This window comes from Patella vulgata, chromosome 1 (genome assembly GCF_932274485.2).
Source record: "Patella vulgata chromosome 1, xgPatVulg1.2, whole genome shotgun sequence".
NCBI classification, from domain to species: domain Eukaryota; kingdom Metazoa; phylum Mollusca; class Gastropoda; family Patellidae; genus Patella; species Patella vulgata.
In genome coordinates, this window is record NC_065879.2 from 91,869,356 (window position 1) to 91,889,466 (window position 20,111).

A 20,111-nucleotide genomic window follows, 5' to 3' on the forward strand; every position below is an offset into this window, starting at 1 on the left:
TATCATTAATTTCCTGTAATATATAAAAGTAATAACATCATTAGTTTCCTGTAATATATAAAAGTTATAATCTCATTAGTTTCCTGTAATATATAAAAGGTATAACATCATTAGTTGCCTGTAATATATAAAAGTTATAATATCATTAGTTTCCTGTAATATGTAAAGGTTATATAACATCATCAGTTTCCTGTAATATATAAAAGTTATAACATCATTAGTTTCCTGTTATATATAAAAGTTATAACATCATCAGTTTCCTGTTATATATAAAAGTTATAACATCATTATTTCTCTGTAATGTCGCCAGCGACAACTAGAATAATGTCTATAAAAATTCAGGGTAATGTCTATCCCTAATTTCACCATTCCAATAAAATTGCGAGACGGGGAAACTTTCATTTTTAAGCAAAATAGATGTTATTTAACAGCACACAACATCACTGTCAATTTGTCTTCATGGACCATGGTTCGATATGCATTTCAAGTTTCATCAAAATCGGGTGAAAATTGTGACCTCTAGAGGGTCCATAACCTTGATATACCCGATGTTTACACTATTTGCGTACAAGTGGGGGGGGGGGGGGGATTTTGTCTGTGACCTCTGGAGGAACCACAAGCTAAAAACACGATTTTTCGTACAATCAGGGACAGGGACCGAATTTTCAGGAGGTTACGATCCGATATGCGCGAATATCAACAGGAACCAAGATCTTTGGGTCATAAACATGCATTTCAAGTTTCATCACAATCGGGTGAAAATTGTGACCTCTAGAGTGTCCACAAGCTAAAAGCGAGATTTTTCGTACAATCAGGGGCCATAATTCATGAAGTTTCGATCCAATATATGCCAATATCGAAAGCAAACAAGATCTTTTGGAGATAAATCTATATTTCAATTTTCGTCAAAATCAGATAAGAATTGTGACCTGTCGAGTCCACAAACAATTCTGGGCGTATAAAAATGTTTGAGAATTGAGTTTGTCGGAGGAAATAAGTTAATATTTGTGGCTCATTAAGTCGCATCAATGTCATCCTTATCAGTGATTGTAGCTGCCTAACAAATATTCACTGCTGATCAGTGTGGACAAGACCATAATCAACTCTTGATACCGATACCACCGGCTACTTATGATTTTAAGTAGATTAAAATGGTTCGGCCATTTAATGATTTAATTTAAAAATGGAAAATCGAGGCTTAGGCCCATATGAGCTTCCATTTGAACCGAAAAGTGCAGACAACATAAACATTTTCAAAAAGAAACTAAAAACACATTTCTTTAAAGTTTTCATGATTCCCCAGTGCGATCTTTAAACCTTATTTTTTTCACTTTTTACAGTGCACCAGAGCTGCTAATCTAGCTGGATGTTGGCGCTCTATAAATGTCCATTATTATTATTATTATATGACCAGTAGCCTACAGTAGTTACGATCAATTCACACATTTTGTCAAAACCACAACAATCGATAACTTTGCTCAAAATTAAGTAATTTGAATTAAATTTTCAATATATTCATTTTGCATTATCTATTTTTTAAAATATTACTGTATCTAAATCTTATACAATGCCCCTTTAAATTAACAGTTCTTAAAGATACATTATAGAAGATTAGATAAAGAGCTGGCAGTTCTCACTATCATTAAAAACTAGATAACAGTAATGTAGAGGTAATATGCTGAAAATTTCAGTCAAATTGCTTCACTCTAAGCAATCTTATTTTAAAATCCCTGTAGCCTCGATTGTCATTGTTACTGCTGTCATGATAACTAACAGTCTCGATTATCCATTTTTGTATTTAATCATCAATGCGCGTTGAACAGCAGATCAGGTTGGAATCCAATGAAAATCAGACACATAAGATGGCATCGAGAGTTGATTATGGTCTTTTCATATTAATGTCTAATTAATAGTTTATATAACATTTAAAGCCTAAAGATGGACCTGCAATAGCCAGATTTAGTTCTTACAAAATGCAAGTTTAAGTAATTTTGCTTTGTTTATGCAATCTAAATTTAAATTGGAATTGAAGCAACATTCGATGTGGCTTGGATTGTAACAGTTCTACTTACCATTATCTAGTTTGTAATGTTCAAATTATTGGGTAAACAGTCAATTTGTTGAGGGTTCAATAAAAGGGAAAATAACGAAGAGGAAATCTTGCCCTTGTTCCTTTCCCAAGTTCATTTCCGGTAGAGAACGGATACGGGTTGTATAAAGAATTTAGTCATGGATCTATCTAACACAAACAACTCACAAACGACAACGCGTAATTTAATTTGTAATTTTCGTCTGATGTAAATCAAAAGAAAAATGATTTAACGTGTCACCAAAAGGCCAAGTAAGCGTGAGACCAAGTGAGTCCAATTAAGCGTCCCCATGAGACAGAGTCCCCGCAGAGCCAGTCCCAAATTACATATTAAGTGACAGCAATGACCTCAAAACCCAGAATATCGACTCAAATTTTTAAAATTTTCTCAGAGGGAGACCCCCCCCCCCTTTAGGTTGCTCAATGTTATAGTCACACCTCTAAGGTTGACAAAAATCAATAACAATCATACAATGACATGAACTTTACGTCGACTTGAATAAACGGCTTTTTGGCAAGATATCGATCGGCGAACAACTATATGTCAATACGATCTATGTTCCACCAGGGAGCGCTCAGACAGTGTTATAGCCGGTATTTTGTTGACATTCATTGTGGGTTCGGATTGTGGATGGCGCCCTAGATTTGGACACCCCCCCCCCTTCCCCCATATTCAAAGCTTCACCAACACAATAATTCATTCATTTTAATACAACATATGGATCTATTAACGCGAACAACTCACAGCTACGACACATATGCAACGCGTAATTTAATTTGTAATTTTAATAGAAACGTATGATTAGTATCGAACCCGAAACAATGAAGTCGGGAGTCATAGCCGTACGTAACTAACGTACGAAAATTAAATGGTAGCTGGCTTTTTTTTTTTCGCACGTATACAGTGAATGGCGATTTTGCTCAGTAATCCCAGCCAGAATTTGGCTATTTTTTTAAAATTGCGTTAAAGTTTTAAATTTTTGTTTAGAACTGAAACAAATTAACTTTTAGTCAATCCCCACGCTAAAAACATTAACAGAATTGGTTGTGTATATCTGAAATAGACACGACCGAAGCACAAAATAGTGCCAATATGCCGACGTCAAATCTAGAGCTGTAGATGATGTTATTTTTGTGAAAAATCATTGGAAGAAGCGATAAGACGTTCTGTACGGACTATACAGTCCTAAAGGCTGCAAGAAGGCTATTGTTTACAATGTAAAATTGTGTCTTGTAATGTTGATAATGATCATAATGATGGTGTTTACATTTGTTTGTTGATGTGACCTCATGACCTCGTACGTAACTAACGGACGAAAATTAATTCTGCAGGTAGGGTGAGTCCGTCGTTCACATTGAGGCCATAGTATTACCAATAGAAAGCTTGATCTCGCTTTTTCACTCCGTACATCATATCAAGGCTGTCACGTAATACCCTACATATTTCGGCACTAATTTCGATTGGGTATTCACCCAGCTTGACATCCTCGTTATCCCCAGTGTACTCATTCTGTTCTACTCTACTATACCCTGGGTTAATCCATAGGGTTCCACGATATCAAATTATCTGCCCTGGCCTTGATTATAGGTAGCCTATGGTCTACGAACCAATCAAAAAATATTTTACAAACCTGTCGTTTCGCCTTCGTTTTTATAAGGGTAGATAACCATATTCATGTCCATTTACTGAATGATTTATGTAAATAATGTATATATTTCTAATTCATTTATATTTGATTGTATTTCGTTGATTCCAAATATGTGTAACATCAATATGTTTAACTTTTGTTATTATTATTACTATTCGTTCTTGTCTGAAATGTTTCATTCTGTTATGTTTATTATTAATGAACTTATACTTGGCAATTTGATTCACAATAACTTGTCTGCGATGTCTACCTGTGATAATATAGTTGCAAAGTTCAAGGTTTGTTCAATGCCAAGGTTTCCGTGGAGGTCGCTATAGTTGATTTGATTGTCTTAGTGTCACACTTTCTGATTAGACGCTACTATCCACGTGCCTGCAGTAAAGGGAGAAAACGTTGCTTTAAAGTAGCTAACTCAATATCCTCCAAAATCTTCGACATTGGAAACACGATTTATTTGTCAATTTAAATCAACATTGATGTTGTGATCTTACCAGGAAAAGATGGCCTTCTGATATCCAATATTTAAGACAAAATAAACATTTTACAATTGGTACACGAATCGTGTACCATAATGCGTTTCAGCACTATGTGAAATAAGGGACTCGAAAAACAAGGCTGGGCATATTCCACAAGTCATGTCAAACGGTGACGCTATATTCTTATTTAGAGAGCATGCCCAATAAATACTATCGGCGTAGACTGGAATAACCAGAAGCTAGAGATTGAAATTTGATTAAGAATACTGGCGTATGTCGCGGAACCTAACTGATTAGAAATTACAGTAAAAACAGAAACGATTGAATGTAAATCAATTTTTACACATTTATTTTACATTATTATATGCTTTGCGATCCATTTGTGTCAATTTCTAGGTCCCAAATATTAGCGACTTAGCTCGGGAATTGCAAGTTAATCTAGTAACGTGGAGATGTTGCAAAGCTCCCCGTCGTTGCTTCAGGAACATGTGGCTACCCTGAAACCATATCAATAGCTATGCCAAGGGCGTGGATTTGTCATAACTTTTTTTTTGGGGGGGGGGGGGGGCGGACGAACCCTGGGACCTTTCATTACCAAACCAAAATAATAATTACGAACAGTTTACCAGTGCTATTTCGATGAAAGCTGTAACTAGGGGTAATATGATGACGATATAGTAAGATTGACTACCTACAATTAAGGAGGAAGATATCGTGAAGATGAATTACTGTGGCGAGACCCAAGGCAGTGGTTAGAGAGCCTTCAGAACGTGACATTCATGTGGATATAAACCTGAAAATCTGTCCTGGTGATCAAAATGATGGGGGGGGGGACAGAGACCTATTCGTCCCTCCCCCTTCCAAAGCTATATTGCCAAAGTTACTTTAAAGCTATATTACCATAGCTACTCTAAAGCTATACTATTTTAGCCACTTTAAAGCTATATTACCTAATCTACTTTAAAGCCATATTGCCAGTTAATTTAAGGCTATATTACCATACCCCATTTAAAGCTATATTACCTAACTCTTATAAAACTTCATTACCTTAACCCATTTAAAGTTATATGTATATAACCTTAGCCCATTTAAAGCTATATAACCTAAAGTTTTTAAAGCTATAACCTTAGATATCAAGCTATATTATCATAACTAATTTTGGGGGTCACGGTGGCTAAGTGGGTAAGACGCTGGCTCCCTGGCCTAGAGGTCGGATGTCCGATCCCTGCATCACATTCATATGGTTTTTCTCCCGTTTGCCCTTGCTGACCAACATGTATTTCACAGTGTTTTTCTAAATCTATTTATAAATTAAAATCTTCATCACACAATTTACACTGATAAACTGCCTCAATAGTTTTCTCTTCTTTAACATGACAATATTCATCTACATCATCAGTTTTCTCATCTTTCACAGGACAATATTCATCTGTATCATCAGTTTTCTCTTCTTTAACATGACAATATTCATCTACATCATCAGTTTTCTCATCTTTAACATGACAATATTCATCTACATTATCAGTTTTCTCATCTTTAACATGACAATATTCATCTACATCATCAGTTTTCTCATCTTTAACATGACAATATTCATCTACATCATCAGTTTTCTCTTCTTTAACATGACAATATTCATCTACATCATCAGTTTTCTCATCTTTAACATGACAATATTCATCTACATCATCAGTTTTCTCTTCTTTAACATGACAATATTCATCTACATCATCAGTTTTCTCTTCTTTAACATGACAATATTCATCTACATCATCAGTTTTCTCATCTTTAACATGACAATATTCATCTACATCATCAGTTTTCTCTTATTTAACATGACAATATTCATCTACATCATCAGTTTTCTCTTCTTTAACATGACAATATTCATCTACATCATCTGTTTTCTCTTCTTTAACATGACAATATTCATCTACATCACCTGTTTTCTCTTCTTTATCATGATAATTTTCATCTACATCAACAGTTTTCTCTTCTTTAACATGTATTTTATTGTGTTTTTCTAAATCACCATATGGTAGAAAAATCACATCACATACAACACACTGATGGGGAATTTTTACATCATCAGTTTCCTGTAATATATAAAAGTTATAACATCATTAGTTTCCTGTAATATATAAAAGTTATAACATCATTAGTTTCCTGTAGTATATAAAAGTTATAACATCATTAGTTTCCTGTAATATATAAAAGTTATAACATCATTAGTTCCCTGTAATATATGAAAGTTATAACATCATTAGTTTCCTGTAATATATAAAAGTTATAACATCATTAGTTTCCTGTAATATATAAAAGTTATAACATCATTAGTTCCCTGTAATATATAAAAGTTATAACAAAATTAGTTTTCTGTAATATATGAAAGTTATAACATCATTAGTGCCCAGTAATATATAAAAGGTACAATATCATTATTTTCCTGTAATATATAAAAGTTATAACATCATTATCGTCCTGTAATATATAATCTTGTCACATACAACACATTGATAAAATGTTTTAATATCATTAATTTCCTGTAATATATAAAAGTTATAACATCATTAGTTTCCTGTAATATACAAAAGTTATAACATCATTAGTTTCCTGTAATATACAAAAGTTATAACATCATTAGTTTCCTGTAATATATAAAAGTTATAACATCATTAGTATCCTGTAATATATAAAAGTTATAACATCATTGGTGTCCTGTAACATATAAAAGTTATGACATTATTAGTTTCCTATAATATATCAATCAGGGGTATAAAAATCCACTAGCCAAACGTTACCAAAAATAACTTACAGGCTAGTGACCTATTTAGCCGTACTAGTCCTGAAGGGAAAAAACAAAATGCGTGGGAAAATAACAACAACATGGTGACCATATCTGTATTACATACAGGTGTTGATGCTACGCCGATGTAATTCTAAAATACCATTTTATAAAGAAAAAAATGTTTCAACATCACGAACTATGCTTTCATTTTCTGACTTATAAACGAACGGTATTTCGACATCACAATCTATGCTTTCATTTTCTGCCTTATAAACGAAGAAATGTAATACTGGAGGAATATTACTGACTTGGATTTGAAGCGAGTGCGGGTTGGTCGCTTTCATTCTATCGTGTAACTATAACACGTAATTTTGTAGGGATATTATTTACATAAGGGCGGTTGGATGGCCAAAAGGTTAGCACATTTGCGCTGTTTCATAAGGTCTGTCATTGAGTCAACTGGCGTGGTTTCGAATCCCTGGTTGTACGTAACAAGTAGTAGGGTTACCTGTCCAACCTCGTTGGTTTTCTCCGGGTCCTTCGGTTTCCTCCCACTATTGAAATAAAATTAAACCATATATTAGTCCCGAAATGAACTAGTCTGTGTCGAGTGGACGTTAAACCCCATTTCTCTCTCTCTCTCTTATAGACATAAACTTAAATACATACAGGAATTAAATATGACATGCTATATCAAGAACACATGCTATATAACAAAAATATTTCTAGTTGAAATCGATCAGAGGGAAAGGAAGCTTATTAATGTTATTTCCTGAAACTGACGACTTCTTGTGACCTAATTCTTGCCTCTATAAACCCGATGGGCAAAATTATAGCTGGAGGGAGAGAGAAATGTGGTTTAACTTCAGATGAAGATTTCAGTGTTCCACTATTTGTAACATAATTACTTATTTCCATGCAAACTGTGATGATATGTGTTTAAAATTTTGCAGCTGAATCTATTTTACGTGCGCAAAGCCTCAAATAGTGTATTAATTGTAGCCTTGAATAAGATAATTATCATGGCTCACAAATATTGCAGCTAATTAATAACATCATCAACACAATTGCCCACCCAGAAAATAGCATGCCGATTTTCAAATAAAGTAGTGAGTACCAGTATTAATTAATTAATCATTTTATTCATTAAATAATTACCTATCTTTCTTTGTTTTGTTTTAAAATAAAAATCGATACGTGTTGATTTGTTTAAATCAAAATCACCTCACCATCATTTTGTTAATAATTTCTGTTGTCTATTTGTTAAGCTGTTCTGACTGAATGTTTCTAATAAAAACAGATCAGAATCTGTTTTCACAGGGGTATTGCAAAAAGTCTTGTAGTGGCCTAGCTGATCAGTGTGATGTCTTCGCAATCTGTTTTACAGACCTAATGCGACATCCGTCTTTTATCTCTGTCCAAGATGACTGGCCTTTAAAAGGTCAGACCGCTGTAGTTCTAAGGGTGACGTCACATCACAATGTTTACCAACAAAGCAAGATGGCATCGATAACGCCAAAAAAGATTACTTCTGTGGCTTGTAAACAAACACGAGCAGGTCAATCAGATTAGACGGTAAAAAATGTACTTCTGAAAGAATTCCGAGTAAACAAACAGAAAAAAACGTCAAATTGATGGTCACACGTGCGTTGTTTACATCGAACGTAGTAATATGAACTGGTACGGGCAGAATTATATCGTTTTACCCATATTACGCCTCTGCGTACTATTTTCTGTACCTATTTACGCTAATTATGGAATATTTTTTATCAAGATATACTTCAAACACCTTTATTTATTTTTCTAATACTAAAATAAAATGTTTCAGAATTTAATTTGTCGAAAGAAAAAAGTTAATATTTTGTAGTCATTAAGTCGCATCGATGTCATCCTTATCAGTGATTGTAGTGGCCAAGTGAATATTCACTGCGGATCAGTGTGATGTCTTCGCTGCAGTCCAAAGAAACGTCCGTGAAAAAAATCGTTTACGGTAGCAGGTTGTATATTTAATACAGACCGGGATCTTTTCAACTCGAATAACTCACAATAAAATGAAATTCAGGGCGTTCAGAAAACAATGAATGGATTTAAATGGGGCTTAATGTCCTATCGTCTGCTCCGACTGGGATAATGAAGACAGGCATACGTCATACAGTGTCCTTGTCAGGCTCTCTGTCATGCACAACTGACAAGGGGAAACAACGCCGGGCAACACCGGGATCGAACACGCGACCTCCAGACTAGCAAGCCAGAGTCTTACTCACTTAGCCACCGTAAATGAAGGAATGAATGTCCTATTTTTCAGGTAACATGATGTACCCAAATCTTACCCAAATCCACCATTATTTCAAGTCATATCATAATAATTTATAGCGATATTTGTCTTGTTGCCAAATTGTTATTTTTAATATAACCAGTGGCTGCCAGGCAGGATACGCCCACATTTTCGAGAGATGGATAGAGAACAAGCTAAAAAGAAGGTGATTTTTCATACAATCAGGGGCCATAATTCAGGAAGTTACAGTCCGATATGCGCGAACATCGAAAGGGACCGAGATCTTTGGGTTATAAACTTATATTTTAAGTTTCAACAAAATCGGATAAAAAATTGTGACCTCTTTAGGGTCCACAACCTTGAAATACTATATTTTTACGCTATTTGAGAACGAAGGGCGGCCATTTTGCCTGTCAGTTTTGAGCCGATTTTCACGAAATTCGAACTCAGTCGTCCTTAGGGTGTAACAGTGATATAATAATACGTTTTTTTTAAATCCGATAAAAATTATGACCTCTATAGGGTCCACAAGCTAAAAACGTGATTTTTCGTACAATCAGGGGCCATAATTCAGGAAGTTACAGTCCAAAATGCGCGAATATCGAAAGGAACCACGATCTTTGGGTTATGAACTTACATTACAAGTTTCAACAAAATCGGATAAAAATTGTGACCTCTATAGGGTCCACAACCTTGATATACCATATTTTTATGCTATTTGAGAACAAGGGGTGGCCATTTTGTCTGTCAATTTTGGGTCGATTTTCACGAAATTCAAACTCAGCCGTCCTTAGGGTGTAACGGTGATATAATAATACGTTTTTTTAAATCAGATAAAAATTATGACCTCTATAGTGTCCACAAGCTAAAACGCAATTTTTTGTACAATCAGGGGCCATAATTCAGGAAGTTACGGTCCGATATGCGCGAATATCGAAAGGAAACGAGATCTGTGGGTTATAAACTTACATTTCAAGTTTCAACAAAATCGGATAAAAATTGTGACCTCTATAGGGTCCACAACCTTGATATACCATATTTTTACGCTATTTGAGAACGAACGGCGGCCATTTTGTCTGTCAGTTTTGGGACAATTTTCACGAAATTCGAACTCAGCTGTCCATAGGATTTAACAGTGATAAAATAATACTTTTTTTTAAATCGGATAAAAATTATGACCTCAATATGATCCACAAGCTAAAACTGCGATTTTTCATACAATCAGGGGCCATAATTCAGGAAGTTACGTTCCGATATGCGCGAATATCGAAAGGAACCGAGATCTTTGGGTTATAATCATACATTTCAAGTTTAAACTAAATTGGATAAAAATTGTGACCTCTACAGTGTTCACAAGCTAAAAACGTGATTTTTCGTACAATCAGGGGCCATAATCCATGAAGTTACAGTCCGATACATGCCAATACCGAAAGGAACCAAGATCGTAGGGTGATAAACCTATATTTCAAGTTTCATTGAAATCGGATAAAAATTGTGACCTGTAGACTGTTCACAAACAATTGTGGACGGACGTCCGGACAGACGTCCAGACGGACGGACGGACAGGGGCGACGACAATATACGTCCACATGAAAATGTGGGCGTATAAAAATGTAATTCTAGGGTACATACGATATTGTGTGTCTGGCATGTCGGGGGATTATTTTACAGGACCAATACAGTGAAACATGTTTTTTTTAAATGTTAATTTAAAGTAGCTAAGTCTCTAACTCAATATCATCCAAAGTCTTCCACATTGAAAACATAAATTATTTGTCAATTTAAATCAGCATTGATGTTGTGTCTTTTGCTCAATAGGTTGTCAACTCACTATTATACGTTCATAGGTGACATTCTCCCACTTCAAACTCATTTACACCGGAAATAATAACACAATTACCTCCCAATTAGCTCGCATGTTTTCTATTCTCCACCATGGAGTAGCTATCTTCAAACGTTGGAATTGGAAGTTGAAAATGATATTTTTGCCAATTTCTACACTGGCAATAGTGAATTATAGGATTAATAGGATTATTCTTTAACAAGGTAGGACTGTTTATAGATACCATCTATTTTAGGGCTTTATTTTAATATATTTTAAAAATATAACTTAAAAATATGAAATTGTAACTTTAATGGGAAAAGATGGGCTTCTGATAGTCAATATTTAAGAAAAAATAAACATTTTACCATTGGTACACGAATCATGTAAAATAACACGTTGTTATAAGGGACTCGAAGAATGAGGCTAGACATACTCCAGAAGGGTTAAATCTATTTGTTAAGGCCAGCTCATTTTTGGTCAAAGTCACTGAGATGTAAATAAGGTTAGGGCACGTGACTGTTGGCAAGATTGTAGGTTAAGGTAAGCATTGAGGCTAGGTCCAGGGTTAGGGTTAGGGTTGGGATTAGTGCTAGCCCTGTTTACATCTCGTGACCTGGCCTCATCATTTAGCACTAACCCCCACAAGTAATGTCAAACAGAGATGCCATATTCTTATCTGGAAAGCATACGTAATAGACTGGAATAACCAGACACTAGGTCCCATATATTAGCAATTTAGCTCCTTTAAGTAACAACAACTACCCAAAGTCAAAACATAATCTTTATTATTTATTTAAAAGGACTTGTGGCACATACATTGTATATATTCAAATAAATATATAAAATTCCAAAGTATGTTAACGTCAGACACCAATGTATTGGAATATAAAATATCTCTTCTATGGGTCTAGATTAATGCCGTATATACATTTGAGCCCAGCCATTCTCAAGAGGAAATGAAAGAAAAAAAGGAAAAGTCTTATATGTCTCACATGCCCATGATTTTGGTCTGTTTATGTTGAAAAATGCTGTCAGAAAGCACAAAAACATGAAAGCAGACAAAATACATGTCACTTACAAGCTGTCAATCAAGCAGGCTAACGATGACATCGAGAATTGATAACGGTCTAGATAAGTTAATTAATGTCTAATTAATAATTCAGATAACATTTCAGGCCTAAAGAAAGACCTGAAATAGGCAGATTTAGCTCTTGCATAATGTATGTTTAACTATTATAGTGAGAACTGTGAACTCTTTATCAAATCTCCCATGATGCTTCTTAAAATAAATTACCACATACACAGTTGACGGTAAAATTTGATGGCGAATTCTTAATCTATATAACGTTCACCTACGAACCCCAACATTTCACAAATATAGACTGACCAGAAGGCATAAAATCAGAACACTAAAATCGAGTCATAGAATAGTAGTTTCAAAACATGCGAAAGGGTACCTCGATTCAAAAGGTAAAATCTCAGTCAATATTAATGCTAGAGTCATTTCACACTGGGGGGTTGGATGGCCGAATGGTAAGCACGTGCACGCTGTATCATAAAGCCTGTCATTGAGTCAACTGGTGTGGTTTCGAATCCCTGGTTGTACGTGACAAGGAGTAGGGTTTTCTCCGTGTCCTTCGGTTTCCTCCCACTGCTAAAGACCCCTAAGCGCAAGCGAATTATTGGTCCCAAAATGACCTAGTTTGTGTCGAGTGGACGTTAAACCCCATTTCTCTCTCTCTTACTTAACACTGCAGTTTTACATAAGTTTGTATGAACTATAAGATATATTTTTTTCATTTTTATAGGAAGGGGTCACATGACAACCTTCTGAGAATTTTTGTCCACTGTTATGTATGTGGGGTTGAGTGTGTTACAGGGCTAATGAGTGGACTTTAAACCCCATTTCTCTTTCTCTCTCTCCTATGCCTCTATAGATGAATATTGGAAGTAAAAGATTTTCTACACACAAGACAAGCACAAGTTTTGTCACCAATATGAGTTCTCATGTGTTGGCATAACGTACCGTTTTCTTTGAATGATTTACTACAAACATCACATTTATATGTGTTTACGCCAGTATGATTTTTCATGTGATTCTTTATACCATAACTGTGTTTGAATGATTTATTACAAACATCACATTTATATGGCATCTCTCCGGTATGAATTCTCATGTGAATCTGTACAGTACAACGCTGACTAAATGATCTACCACAAACATCACAATTATAAGGTTTTTCACCAGTATGAATTCTCATATGTTTCTGTAGACCACTATTCTGATGAAATGATTTACCACAAACATCACACTTATAAGATTTTTCACCAGTATGAATTCTCATGTGTTTCTGTAGACCACTATTCTGATGAAATGATTTACCACAAACATCACACTTATATGGTTTTTCTCTGGTTTGCCCTTGTTGACGAACATGTATTTCACAGTGTTTTTCTAAATCAGTTTCTAAATTAAATTCTTCATCACACAAATTACACTGATAAACAGTTTCAATATCAGTTTTCTCTGCTTTAACATCAAAATTTCCATCTACATCATCAGTTTTCTCTTCTTTAACATGACAATATTCATCTACATCTTCAGTTTTCTCTTTTTTAACATGACAATCTTCATCTAAATCATAAGTTTTCTCTTCTTTAACATGACAATATTCATCTCCATCAACGGTTTTCTCTTCTTTAACATGACAATATTCATCTACATCATCAGTTTTCTCTTCTTTAACATGACAATATTCATCTCCATCAACGGTTTTCTCTTCTTTAACATGACAATATTCATCAACATTATCAGTTTTCTCATCTTTAACATGCATCTTATTGTGTTTTTCTAAATCATCATATTGTTGAAAAATCTCATCACATACAACACACTGATGAAGAATTTTTACATCATCAGTTTCCTGAAATATAAAAATGTTATAACATCATTAGTCTTCTGTAATATATAAAAGTTATAACATCATTAGTTTCCTGTAATATATGAAAGTTATAACAAAATTAGTTTCCTGTAATATATAAAAGTTATAACATTATTATTTTCCTGTAATATATAAAAGTTATAACATCATTAGTCTCCTGTAATATATGAAAGTTATAACAAAATTAGTTTCCTGTAATATATAAAAGTTATAACATTATTATTTTCCTGTAATATATAAAAGTTATAACATCATTATTGTCCTGTAATATATAAAAGTTATAACATCATTAGTCTCCTGTAATATATAAAAGTTATAACATCATTAGTTTCCTGTAATATATAAAAGTTATAACATTATTATTTTCCTGTAATATATAAAAGTTATAACATCATTATCGTCCTGTAATATATAAAAGTTATAACATCATTAGTTTCCTGTAATATATAAATGTTATAACATCATTAGTTTCCTGTAATATATAAAAGTTTAACATCATTTCAGTTTCCTGAAATATATAAAAGTCATAACAATTAGCTTCATGTAGAACCCATGTGGCTAAGTTGGTAAGACGATGGCTCGCTAGCCTGCAGGTTGCATCTTCGATCCCTGCATTGTCAGTGGTGCAGGATTGCGGGCCTGACAAGGACAGCTGTCTAGTCGTTCAGATGGGACTAAAAAGCGAGGTCCCGTGTACACATTGGCTTGCGCGTAAAAGATCCCTTGGCAGTTGGAATTCTATAAGAGTAGGCCATAGTGCCCGGGCAAAATTTCCATCGTAGCACACTGTATGGTGTATGCCTGCCTGTATCATCAAGTCTGTCATTGAGTCAACTGGCGTGGTTTCGATTCCTCGTTTGTACGTAACAAGGAGTTGGGTGGCCTGTCTAACCTTGTGGGTTTTCTCCAGGTTCTCAGGTTTCCTCCCTTTGCTAAAGACCTGTATGCGCAAGCGAATTATTGAAATAAAATTGAACAATGTGTTAGTCCCGAAATGACCTAGTTTGTGTCGAGTAACATGTTATAAATTGATCCACTATGAGCCGAGAAAGAAGCAGGTGAAATTTTTGCATAGTCTCGGGCATCATTACTAAAATCATTAATATAAACAGCATAGTCTCGATTATCCACTTTTTCTGATTTAATTATCAAAGGCCGTTAGCGGCATATAGGAATCTAATCCAGCCAACATCGATGGCTAGCCTTGACATCGAGAGTTTATTATGGTCTGGATAAGTTAATTAATGTCTAATTGATAATTTAGATAACATTTCAGGCCTAAAGAAAGACTTGTAATAAGCAGATTTTGCTCTTGCATAATGCATGTTTAATTAGTATGTTTAATAAGCAATAATTAACCTGTTGTAATTTAGCCGAAAGTAGATTGATTTATGATACCATAGTGGTTGGATCATTGTTTTAGTAATCGACTGGATTAAACATCAATCGGCTAACGCTGACATAAAACAACCAATTAAGAGAGAAAGAGAGAGATAGAGAGAGAGAGAAATGGGGTTTAATGTCCACTCGACACAAACTAGGTCATTTCGGGACTAACACATGTTTCAATTTTATTTCAATAATTCGCTTGCACGTAGGGGTATTTAGCTGTGGGAGCAAACCGGAGAAAACCCACGAGGTTGGACAGGCGACCCTACTCCTTGTCACATACAACCAGGGAATCGAAACTCCACCATTTGACTCAATGACAGACCGTATAATACAGCACGCACATGCTAACCATTCGGCCATCCAACCCCCCAGCCAATTAAGATCAGTGTATTCAAGCCTATATGGTAAACAAGCAAGACGGCGATGATCGGCAAAATATAGTTCTCATCAGAATTTAAAAGGTGATTAAAATAAAAAAGTTATTGATTTATTTGGTACCGGTAGAAATTTTCTAGTCTCTACAACCACAGGCCTGGTATAGGTGCGAAAGTAAATAGCACCATGCTGAAAAAACCCATACCAAATAGTTTTTCACACATAGCTGTTATTTCTTTTATAAAGAAACAACCCATACCAAATGGGGCGCTATTGTACTTTACACCTCTACTAGTCAGGAGCTAAATGAAATGAAATGAATGGGGTTTAACGTCCTACTGTTTTGCTCCTAAACTGGGCTAATGAAGACGGGCATATGTCATACAGTGTGCTATGAGGGAAATTTTGCCTGGGCAGCAGCGCTATGGCCTAGTCTTATATCGAATTCCAACTGCCAAGGGATCTTTCACATGCTAGTCAATTTGTACATGGGACCTCGATTTTTTGTCCCATCCGAACAACTAGACAGCTGTCCTTGTCAGGCCCTCTGTCCTGCATCACTGACAAGGGGAAACCACGCCAGAAAATCTGGATGAACTTTCTCGGCCAATGCAGGGATCGAACACCCGACCTCCAGACTAGCAAGCCAGCGTCTTACCCACGTAGCCATGTGATCCCCCAGTCAGGGGCTAAGTGAGAGGGGTGCTATGCCATGCTTTGCGCCATGGTTTTGAGTTTTGGCACCTCCTCGCAAATGGCAAAAATCATGCGTTTTATTAACACTGTAATTAAATTTGTTTGTCTTTCTCTTTAGGTTAGGGTTAGGTTTGGGTTAGATTTGCCATAGTGGAACTTTCAAACTATTTACTAACTTTCACTTTTATAAAATCGGCTGAAACACCTCAGTCTGTCAAGAAAATCCTGCTTTCAAGTGGCGGGAGGATTAAAGGAGCTAAATCGCTAATATTCTGGACCTAGAAATTGACACCAATGGGTCACAACGCATATAATAATGTAATATGAATGTATATAAACTGATTTACATTTAATCATTTCTCTTGTTACATTAAATTCTAATCAGTTATGTTCGGCGAATTACGCCAGAAGTCTCAATCAAATGGCAATCTCTAATGTCTGGTTATTCCAGTCTATACCAATAGTATTTATTGCGCATGGTCTCCAGATAAGAAAATGGCATCACCGTTTGACATGACGTGTGGAATATGTCAAGCCTCATTTTTTTAGTCCCTTGCTACAAATGGCACTAAAAGTCATTATGATACACGATTCGTGTACCAATGGTAAAATGTTTGTCTTAAATACTGGATACAAGAAACCTATCTCTTCCCGGTAAAATCACAACATCAATGTGGATTTAAATTGACAAATAATTCGTGTTTTCAATGTAGAAGACTTTGGATGATATTGAGTTATGCCAATACTCACCATTAATTTGTGTGTAAAGTTCTGCGACTGTTAGCCAAGTCAATCGGTGGTAAACACTCTGTGATGCATCTGTCCAATCTACAACCCTTAAAGCGATAATTTCATATTTTTAAGTTATATTTTTAAAATAAAGCCTTAAAATAGATGTTATCTATAAATAGTCCTACCTTGTTAAAGAATAATCCTATTAATCCTATAATTCACTATCGCCAGTTGAGAAATTTGCAAAAATATCATTTTCAACTGCAAATTCAAACGTTTGGAGATAGCTATATTCCATGAGGGGTATAGAAAAATGAGAGAGGTAATTGTGTTATTATTTTCGGGTTGAATGATTGTTAAGTGTGAGAATGGTACCTATGAGTATGATCGTATAAATCTGAGTTGACAACCTATTGAGCAAAAAAAGGCATAGAAATGATTATGTTTTGACTTTCGTAGAAAATATGAAATTCTCACTTTAAACGATACACCATACAAGTTATTTTATTTGTAAATTCTGCTACAGCAGGCCAAGTACATCGTCAAACTGTCTTTGTTGGTGGTGTAGTTCAGCTTCCACTGAGCTGTTATTTTTCAGAAAGAAAACAAATTGGAAAAAAATTCTTTAGTTGTTTCAGAAGTTCATTTCCGGTGAAGCCCGGATACGGAAATGAACTTTGAAAACAAAAATCGGAGTCCGGTTGTATATTGACTAAAGACCTAGATCAATTCAACCCAGGCAACTCATAAACGTCATAGATGTATATTCTGGGCACCAGTGGATCTAATACTATTTTTACCTACGGACGGGTTAAACATTCATTATGCAAGAGCTAAAAATGTCTATTGCAGTTCTTTCTTTAGGCCTGAAATGTTATCTAAATTATTAAATAGACATTAATTAAACTAGCTAAATCTCTAACTCAGTATCATCTAAAGTCTTGTACATTGAAAACACAAATTATTTGTCAATTTAAATCAACATTGATGTTGTGATCTTACCGGGAAAAGCTGGGCTTCATATATCCAATATTTAAGACAAAATAAACATTTTACCATTGGTACACGAATCGTGTACCATAATATCTTCAGCGCCATTTGTAACAAGGAACTCGTTGTAACAAGGAATGTAATCGGCAATTCATTCCAAGCCTTCGGTGCGCTGTGCATAAATGCTCTATCCCTATGTTTTATTGGACTTTCTAGTTGGCAAGTTGAGTCTGACAGCTTCTGATGATCTTGTTAAACGTTTCGGTGTTTGTATGCAAATCAGTTCTTTTAAATACACAGGAGCAGAAGGATAGAAAATTATTTTAAAAATGATTTTTTCGTTTGTTCATTTTTTGATCATTACACGAAACTTCATCTGGAAATATCAACTATGAGCTTATCAAGTTAGCCTTGAACAGTAGGGGTTCTCTCAATAAAGAAAAGATAAGGCTTTTGCCCGAGGCTTAGGGAGAAAAAGGAGAAAAAACATAGCTATAGCGGGGAACAGAGGTGTAACCGTGAAATATATTTGGGGGGGGGGGGTCCACAAATGAAATTATATAAAATGTTGACAATCTGTGATGTAGCGCGATAGGGAGAGTGTGGGAGGGTCACCCTCATAAAAAATTTCAGTCTTCTGTAAACACTGTTTTGGCATATTTTATGGGGTTAAAGCAGCGGACTAGTTCACCACTCTTAAATTCTATGTGTAAACGACTTCTTGGCCTATAAGATCTTCTATCACAGAGATTCGTGTATTAAAGTCCTGGGGCCTGTTTCACGAAATTTTAACTAAAATAAAATCCAAATTTTAGTAATTTGATTGGATAATATTAGATTGATTTTAGTGCTTAGCCAATCAAAATTGAAGTATCTACTAAAATTTGGATTTTATCTTTAGTTAAAATTTCGTGAAACAGGCCCCAGGTGTGTTACATTTGACTATCAAGGTGTGAAATGTTTAACGTCCTACTGTTCTTCTCCGATTGTGGTAATGAAGACGCGACGGGCATACACCATACAGTGTGCTATGAGGGAATTTTTTCCCGGGCAGCGGCACTATGGCCTACTCTTACATCGAATTCCAACTGCCAAGGGATCTTTTACATGCACGCTACTGTTTACACGGTAAATATCAACTTTTCTTACCTAACACTAAGGAAAGAATTTAAATAATCACTTGTCTTGATAAGTTGATTGACTGGGCAGATGATAATGATGATAATAATAATAAAATATAAGATGTATGCTTTACCATGACAGTGCTAAATTTATTAAAAAATGTTTTCAAAAAGAAAAGGTTTTGTCTCAACATATGAAAAAAAGCATGTCCTTAAGGAAGAGCCTAAAAAAATAAATAGAATTCATAGAATCAAAGTATATAATAGATAACTACAAAGTTTGTAAAGTGCCAAACATTGATTAGTGTACATTATGCATTAACTTCTAATAATAGTTCTCTAATAAACTTAAACATACATTATGCAAGAGCTAAATCTGAGTATTGCAAGTCTTTATTTAGGCTTCAGATGTCATAGAAATTATAAATTAGATCTTTATTTACACAACAAGCACAAAATCAACTCTGTAGACCCACGGATGGCTTGGATTCGGCTTGGATTTAAACAGGATTTCGTTGATTGATTAAATTTTTAAAGGGACAATAACACTCTTGCTGGCTTGACAGCTCCAGAAAATAAATAATAGCCTTATTCTAAGTATTAGATGTTTAAGTGTCCTACCTGTTGCGTAAATTATCCATTACATCCTAATTTACTTGTCCAGAGGGTTCGAAAATATTTTTAAATCCAAGTCACATTTGAAAAGGTTTACGTTAGGCGTTTCAAATCATTTAGTTGAATTTTTCTAATTTTTTAAATTA

The 20,111-nt window shown here is 34.9% G+C and overlaps 1 protein-coding gene across 3 annotated transcripts; it reads right to left on the minus strand.

The window, feature by feature from the left end:
- Positions 1 to 6,169: 6,169 nt before the first annotated feature.
- Positions 6,170 to 17,873, minus strand: LOC126818676 (zinc finger protein 239). Of its 3 annotated transcripts, XM_050546226.2 has the most exons (3): positions 17,717 to 17,873; positions 17,258 to 17,343; positions 11,870 to 14,026 (listed from the first exon to the last, which is right to left on the minus strand). In XM_050546226.2, the coding sequence occupies exons 2-3, from the start codon at positions 17,258 to 17,260 to the stop codon at positions 13,034 to 13,036; spliced, it is 996 nt and encodes a 331-aa protein (XP_050402183.1). In that variant the 5' UTR covers positions 17,261 to 17,343; positions 17,717 to 17,873; the 3' UTR covers positions 11,870 to 13,033. The 3 variants fall into 3 exon arrangements, 2 of the variants coding, with proteins under 2 accessions (XP_050402183.1, XP_050402190.1); XR_007679313.2 differs by lacking the exons at positions 11,870 to 14,026; positions 17,258 to 17,343 and adding an exon at positions 6,170 to 6,310; XM_050546233.2 differs by lacking the exon at positions 17,258 to 17,343.
- Between the last annotated feature and the right edge of the window lie 2,238 nt (positions 17,874 to 20,111).